The sequence below is a fragment of the Montipora capricornis genome, chromosome 4, assembly GCF_036669925.1.
Source record: "Montipora capricornis isolate CH-2021 chromosome 4, ASM3666992v2, whole genome shotgun sequence".
In the NCBI taxonomy this organism is placed as follows: domain Eukaryota; kingdom Metazoa; phylum Cnidaria; class Anthozoa; order Scleractinia; family Acroporidae; genus Montipora; species Montipora capricornis.
The window spans coordinates 36,945,276-36,953,818 of NC_090886.1; the positions used below are offsets into that span (position 1 = coordinate 36,945,276).

General features: G+C 40.3%; 1 protein-coding gene across 1 annotated transcript; it reads left to right on the forward strand.

Annotated features, from left to right (window-relative positions):
* Positions 1 to 1,848: 1,848 nt before the first annotated feature.
* On the forward strand, positions 1,849 to 5,700 carry LOC138046863 (lysosome membrane protein 2-like). Its single transcript, XM_068893442.1, has one exon. The coding sequence runs from the start codon at positions 2,159 to 2,161 to the stop codon at positions 3,725 to 3,727; it is 1,569 nt and encodes a 522-aa protein (XP_068749543.1). The 5' UTR covers positions 1,849 to 2,158; the 3' UTR covers positions 3,728 to 5,700.
* Positions 5,701 to 8,543: the final 2,843 nt, after the last annotated feature.

Here is an 8,543-nt window from a genome sequence, read left to right on the forward strand (position 1 = left end):
CCACACCCTTCTTCTAATGAACAGCCAATCAAAAGTTTAGATTAATTTATTCAAAAGATTGTACATGGTCACGGTCAAGTTAACAGGAAGCGCGATGTCACTGTTCTCGCTTTTGTAGTCTCCAGAGTTTCATAACCCGTCCATGTATATGAACTATGATTGGGTTCATCTTGCGCGCTTGCGGCGCCTGCCATATTCAATAGTTGTTAACTTGTTACTGAAACATTATGGGGTAAAGAGTAGAGAATTCCCAGAGAGAAGTAAGGCTTCTGGTTCTGTCTGACCATGTGACGTTTGGCGGCTGGCATTCGTAGGGTGCGACTGAACACACCAACGCCTTCCACAAACGATGACCTAAAATAGCTAGCTGTCTTGATTAAGCAGACAACAATTTTTGAGGAAGTTATCTTATTAATTATACCACTTTGCTTTGAAGTCACACGTAAAACGAGGTCTGAATGTTAAAATTACGATACTGCACAAAAAGGGAGTTTCGAAGCAAGCAACCGTGGACAATTTTCCTGTCGGTGTACGTTGGATCAGTGGCTTGATCTGATCGGCGTTATTTCAAGTCGAGAAACTAAATATTTTAAGCAAGAGCCGATACAACGTAGATTTGATTTTAGTGATGTACAAAAAGAGAAATCTCGTACGCAGACCAAAGTCCTTTTGTCACGCAACTCTATCCTCGACAACGTGCGTAATGAGAATAAAAATAGCTGCAAGGGAGATTAAAGGTCCTTTCCTCTTCTGCGCCGATGATATCATTCCTTCTTTGCTCTACTTCACTGGGAACTGCCAATCATGATAATATTGGACGTGTGGACGCCCCAGAAAGACAAGAGATTAGAAAATAAATGCCATGACAATTCCGGGGGTAGGGGGTAGGAGTTGAGGATGGAGGGGTAAAGGGTCTGGGTGAGGGGCAAGGGGTAGGGGGTTAAGGGTAAAATAGCTGAAACAGCCCAAACCTTTACAAAAATGCTAACCTTAGGCCCAAACATTATCTAGAGCGTATTGTTTAGGCCCAACGTTAGCATTTTTGTAAAGGGGTTGGGTTGTTTCATCTATTTTACCCTTCACCCCTACCCCTAACCACTCACCCCTACCTTACATCTCTACCCCACCCCTGCAATAGTCAATGTAAATTTTTACACAGCTTAATCTGTAGCCTTAATTTTCACAGTCTTCCATCACATATTTCGTTGGACCTCCCGTGCTAGTTATGCAGGGACAGATTTGTAGAATATCTACGATGGCCCAGGAGGGTCACAGTCCAGTTTTAATTTTTCACAGTCCAATTTAATTTTGTGACTCGTTACCAGTTCTCTCACAAGTCACAGGTCACAGGATTGTTTTACCAATACAGAAAGTATCCTAAACATTCATAAAAGCTAACCTTCGGCCTAAAAGCTTTTGTTTGGTTAGCTTTTATGAATGTGTAGGATACTTTCTGTATTGGTAAAACAATGACCTGTGACTTATGAGAGAACTGGTGACGACTCACAAAATTAAAATTGGACTGTGAAAAATTGAAACTTGACTGTGACCCTCTTAGGCCATCGTAATTATCCACTGGACAGTACGCAGCGAGCCCAACCACGACTGCTTGCTTGTAACAAAGGAGGCTGGGGCTGGGTGGGCTGGGAAATGTTAATTGAAGGAAAACAAAAATGTATTTTCCGCTGACATACTTTAGAAAAGGAGAAAAACGGTAAAAGAAAAAAACAGAAACTTAACCGAAAGGAGAAATCCTGTGTGGAGAAAGAAGATACCTTTGGACTTTACTCTCTCTTTATTCTCCCCACCCACTCAAACCTCAAAACAAAGACAAAAGCTTCTTGAAAAACTCACATGACTTTTTAAGGGGTCACGATTGGTAATAGCGTTGTAAAATTTTGTATAACTTGGTTGAGAATTCAAAGTTTTTTGAGGTCCTTTTCAAATTTCCTAACGAATTGAGGAAAATTTTCGCCAGAAACGATTACGTAATTGTCTTTGTCAGGCTGTTGTTTGTCGACGGAGGATCACGTGTTGCTGGCTTTCTTCGCTACCAGAATCATTGTGGGTTGTCGTGCTTTATTTGCTGCGTTCATTCCATTGGAATTTTTGCAAGCAGCGAAGAAAAAAAAAACCATCGTATTGAATTTGCTGGCTAATGGAGAATACGAAGAAAAAGGGTGGCAAATGTTGCTGCGTCATCGGATGGAAGACCATCGCATTTCTTTGCTTGCTTGGAATCCTTCTCGTTGCAACTAGCGTGACTCTTTACGAAACCAAAGTAATCGATCGCTACATTCAAAGGAAGATCAATGAAAAGTTGGTGCTGGGTCCTTGCAGCGAGGGCTATGCACAGTGGCAAAATCCCTCAGTACCCATCTATATGCAGTTCTTTTTTTTCGATGTGATGAATCCGGAGGAGGTAAGACATGGCGGCAGACCGTACGTGGTTCAAAGAGGACCCTTTTCATACCGCGAACACCGACAAAAAAAGAATATATCTTGGAACGATAGCGCTGCCTCCGTTACATACAACCAGGAAATGTATTTTGTGTACGACCCGACGACTTCGTGTCCTTCCTGCGATCCTCATGAAGTTGAAGTCACATCAGTGAATATTCCATTGGTGACCTTGGCTGAAGCCATGAGAAATTTACCGTTTCCAGTGAAGGAGGCAATCGCTGTCTTTGTCTTACAAAAATTCAAGGAAAACTTCTTTATGAAAAGAAAAGTTCATGATTTGATTTGGGGCTACAAGGACCCGCTCTTTGCCGAGTATGCTAAATTTAAAAAGGATTTACCCAAAATTATACAAAAAGATCTTCCAGACATAAGTCCCATTATTGCGCTCCAGAAAAATAACACCTTTGATGGCGTCACAAGTGTCAGTACTGGTGCGAAAGATATCAGGAACCTTGTGCAATGGCAGGCTTGGAAAGAACAGCAAAAGCTGATAGTTTGGAATTCCAGCTATGCCAATATGATTAATGGTACCGATGGTTCAGAGTTTAGTCCTGACACAAGCCCAGACGACACATTGTATGTGTTTGTAACGGAGCTGTGCCGTTCCCTGCGCTTAACTCATGCAGCGAATACCAGAATCCAGGGAATAAATGCCCTCCAGTTCACTGTTCCTGAAGAGGAATTTCTAAATGGCATGGTTAATCCTAATAATAGAGGGTTTTGTGTCGGAAGGTGCTACCCATCTGGCATATTGGACATAGGTGTTTGCCAGCCACCTTCACCTGTGAAGATACCTCTTTTCATTTCAGCGCCTCATTTTTACTTGGGAGATCCATCACTTTACAAAGAAATAGGTGGTCTTTCTCCAAATAAGGAGGCACATGGTACGTTTTTAAATGTGGAGCCACACACTGGTATTTCGGTGAAGAGCAGCAAACGATTGCAAGTCAATGTCAAGGTAGAGGCAATCAAGGGCATTGTTGAGACCACTGGAATTCGCAGTATGTTTTTTCCTGTAATGTTTGTGAATGAATCTGCTACACTCGACAGCACAAGTGCAGATAAGCTTAAGAGAGAAGTTCTGTTGATGTTTACCATTGTTCATGCACTTGAGCTTGCAATGGTCATTCTTGGAGGACTGCTTGTTTTTACTGGGATTGTTCTTTGGATTCGGCGTATTAGATTCAACCGAAAGCAGAAGCATTTGAAGCTGACGTCAGTGGTCAATGGTAGTTCAGAAGAATCTCCCCTTTTGTGGGCTTAATGCCAGAGTCCTAAGATGATAAAATGATGAAATGTTATTTGTAACATTGGCAACTAGGTTGTCATCCTTAACGATTGGAACTGAAAGTGTGGCAAACTTTGATACACATGTACCCTCTGTCTTGCAAAATGGTTCAAAATGCTCATTGGTGTGTTTGATGACATCACTTGTGCAAACATAAGCGTTGTCTCAGGTATGACATCACTGCCTGATTGTGTTTAATCAAAGGGGACATATGAACCTATATGTTGTTAACCCCTCTGTCTTGCAAAATGGTTCAAAATGCTCATTGGTGTGTTTGATGACATCACTTGTGCAAACATAAGTGTTGTCTCAGGTATGACATCACTGCGTGATTGTGTTTAATTAAAGGGGACATATGGACCTAGATGTTGTTAACCCATTAAAATAAAAATTGTTGGCCTTAGAGTAAAATCTGTGAGTCTCTCTCTCAGTACTCAGAGGGTTCAGAATTTAAAAATGAAAGTTTGAGAGTCTGAAATCCCACTAGGTCTGGCTTTGTCCCAAGTAGTGTCATACACATTGTGGTAATACAACTGGTATTCTGCCAAAAAAAAATCACTACCAGTCAACGATGCCATTCCTATGTGGTGAACCCCCCCTAAGAAAATCCTGGATCCACACGTGAGTGCACAGATCAGATTTTACATGTTAGCGTCAACGCTTTCTGCAGTGACTTTTCATGCTTCCCAGTGACCTTGGTGTATGCAAAAAGTTAATTAAGGAAGTCAGTGAGTGACGCTAAACATTCAAATTTCTACTTGAGATAGAGAGAGAAGCTCTTTTTAATTTTTGCGAAAAATGTATGTTTCAATGGCAATTATACCTACATTTAGGCGAATTTTGTTTGATACTCTACTTTCATGATTTGTAGATCATATATATTATTATTGATTGTTTGCTACTAAATTTCTAAATAGGAGTAATGCCTAGAGATAAGTAATGTTACAACAGATAGTACTTCTGTGGATTTTGAAAGCTTATTTTAGAGAGAAAAGTAATCTAAATTTTTGTAATTTTTATGCAAAATTAATATTATAGAAGTGACAGCTGCTATTTTTGTTCCATGTTTACTATTACCTACTTGATTTAGTTATTTAAGTGCACCATTTTTTGCCAAAGTAAAGTACTTTTTAATAGTTCTTATTTATTTGAGTTATTGTACAATGTATTTGGATTTGCAGCTTGTGTAATTTTGATGTTAGACACGGGCAGGTTCAAAACACAGGTCACTTTGGGAAACTCTCGCATTTGTTTTCCAAAGTATTGCAACTCATGAATAAAAATGTTTGGGCCTAATTAGAGAGAGGTTTTATTAAGTTTTAAAGTAGAAGGGACCTTGTGATAGAGCAAGTGGGCACCCTTATATATAGTCTGGCATTTGATCTTGAGACCTCCTTTGAGCAAAGGTGGATTATTTACTGTACTCAGCATAGACGGGTGCTAGTACACGGGCCCTGGAGGCTAATAAAACCCCTGAATTAGACCCAAGGTTTCTAAGGTTAGCTTTCATGGATGTTTAGGGTCTTTCTGTCTTGGTAAAGCAATGACCTGTGACCCATGTTTTGTACCTGCCGGTTAGACACTTTCTCTACATTGGACATTCAGGGGTTTCAATAATGTTATGCACCGACGGCCAACAAAAAGCGTGGGCTATTTCACTCAGGGAATTCAGCTACTTCTTTCCCTCAATATATTGAAGCAATTAAAGACAGATTCTTTCAAACCTAGGATTAAAGGTTATTATGACAATGACAGCAGGCAGTTATTCTATTCGAACTAGCTGTCAACTTCAAAGTTTATTGAAACCCCAGGACATTCATGTTTACGTCATTTCTTGATTCTGAAAAATAATTTTTTTTTGTCATTTTCATTGCTTTTGTTGTAATATGATAATTGGGAGATTCATGGTAGTTGATCAGAAGAAAACTAAATTAAAGGAATTCAAGTTTGATGTGTTTCAGTTAAACGGTCGCATTACCATTTTTTGATAATTATTCTTAACTTGCAGGTAGTCAAGTGCCTATTTTTCTCTTTTGTCTTTGTCCTTCCTATTTTTTCCTATTTTTCAAGGAAAATGTCCCATTTTCTCTCTCTCTTTGGCCCATTTTACAGGATGCAGTAACTATTTAATGGTAGTGACAACATACATTAACTGTTAATAATGTCCCACAGCTGTGTGTTGCATCAGTCTTAACTTGCATGGCAAGTTTAGGTCCCATTCCTCAGGTCACTCATTACAGGTTATTGTTTTACCTATACTAAAGCAACCCCAAACTTTCAAATTGGAGTTACCCATGTGCGACCTGTACTTGTCACCCGGCCGGACCTGTCAAATCTCCCGCATGCCCGGTGCTGCCAGGAGACTCAGATTTTCCTCCTTTTCTTCTTGTTTCAAACAATTTTCTCCCGGCTACTAGTGCTTATTCAGATCAATGTGAAGATTATAGCAAATTAATTTCATGATATTTGCAACATAATTGGAGTAGAAATTTCTGCCATCATCGTTTTACTATATGAGAGGCCTTCCCAGGATGGGGGGGCCTTTGTTGCCTTCAAATATTTGGTTGTGTTCCCTTGTTCCCGAAATTACTTTCAAACTTGTTCCCAGCTTTTTGATCCCTAAAAGTAATTGGTTTAAATTGTGTTTTATTGCCTTGTTCCCTAAAATATTTTCACATGGTTTCCAGTTCAAATTTGCCATATTTCCTTCTTCTCCAAACCCTGGGAAGATAACATTTATCTACATGTAATACCCAGCCCAGGCCCTCCGTGTGGGAAATAAAGAAAGCTGGCCGAAAACGCGAATGTCGCCTCTTCGAAAAAGGAGAAAGAATGTAAAAAAAATATGCTCTATCGTCTCAGTTAATTTATAAGTCAGTATAAAGTCGCTTTCTAAAGCGAGTGGAAATCGCTGCATCCAATTGAAGCGGTAAGAAAGGATAACGCAGACATTCCAACCGTCCCGATTTGATCGGGAGTCTCCCGATTTTTATCAGATTCTCCCGATTTATCATGAAATTCTGGAAATTGCGATCTGAGTGTAAAACATAGCGTATTGCACTTTCTGTATGTCTCGCCAGTCTCTCCATTGAACACCCCGTGCTGTGCAGACCCATAAAGCCAGCAGGGTTATGAAGGTAATTCCCTTGTTTTGCACCGCGCATCTCATACTGCGCATAACATTGTTTTGGAACTCTCCCTAGTTCTTTCGCGGAAAATGATCATTTTGAAGCCGAAATTGCCCCTTTGCCCCCCATTATCATAGTGTTGCGAAGAAACTGTTGCCTCGATCTCGTATTATTTTCCTTACAGCCTTTTGAAAATAGTTAGGATTTCGTTTTATCACCCCGACCCAGTCCTATCCTATGCTCTTCCAATATGGCGTCTGATGACTGCAAAACATCCCGTTTTCGTATTCTCGCGCGCCAAACGCGCGAGCCTCACACGCCCGTAGGGCGTCTCTCCCCAGTCACACTCTTCGTTTTCACCCTCGCTCCAGACCTGTCACTTGAAAAGATGCATTTGTCCAACTCAAAATTACGGCTGTTTTGCAGTCTACGAAAACAACATCTACCGCTTGCAAGCAGGCTAAGGAATGGAATGAACACCCGTGATAGAGATATAACTCAACCCAAGAGGGTACAAGTGGATTCACTCTTGATCCCTGAGCTCTTTTTGCAGTCTTCTTTGTGCTTGGTTGACATCAATTGATGTTCAATGTTATCACTGTTCCAACCTTGTTTCAATTAAAAATAAGCTTGTTATGCGGCGGTGCAAAGCCCTGGGAACGACGTTGCCGGTGTCCCCTTCGCGGATTTGGACCCCCCACCCCCCACCCCATATTACAGCTTCTTTATTTAACTGTTAATCGATACAGAGTTAGATTTTGAATCGGGGAAACTTGAGAAAAAGACTTGGATCAGGTAATTGTTATTTAAAAGCATTTGCGGCGGCATTTCGTATAAAAGTACGTAGATACGAATTTTCACTCATTTCTGACAGAAGCTTAAATAATGCATCTGAAATTCATAGAATTGTTGTGCTATGTTTTTAATAAGAACAAAAAAAAGCAATGTCAGAATTAAGCTTCAGTTAAAGTTGTTGACAGCAAGCGTTATGGCTTTTTCGTAAAGCGTTGCTTTTTCTTCCACTTGATAGTTTGAATGGGCGGCGCTTCCACAAAGGAGGTGCCACTTTTTGAAGTAACACCTCCTGGTTGGAAGACGCGATCTTATAAGTTTACTTGAGTACAAGGCTTCAGAAGATTTTTCCTTTTTTATAACCAAAGTTCTCGAGTCATGAATTCTCGTATTAATTTCAATAAGGAGAAAAAGCGAAGTTAGACTTAGAGTTTCAGTAACAGTTGCTTAACTGCGGCATTTCGTAAAGTCTTTGAAAGCATTGTTTTTTTAAAGTTCTTTTCTTTCAATTGATAACAATACAATAATTTTGCCCTTTATGTGAGCCCACGCGATTACATTATACTAATCAAAAGAACGCTTATTTTGAGGGGGGGAGGGGTCCAAATCCGCGAAAAAGGGGGAGGGGGGGGGGGGTTCAAAATCCTCTGTGACACCAGTTATACTGTCGTGTCCAAGAACACTAAATAAAGTAACTAGTATTGATGCATAGTGTTGGCAGGTGACGTTGAGTACTGTATTGAATTTTAAGGGAATTTTTCATTCAGTGTACTTGCACACGGAATTATAACCACCTGGGGCCCGTTTCTCGAAAGTCCCGAAACTTTTCGGGCGCATTTCGGGTGACATGGTTCTCTTTGTATCTTCAAAAC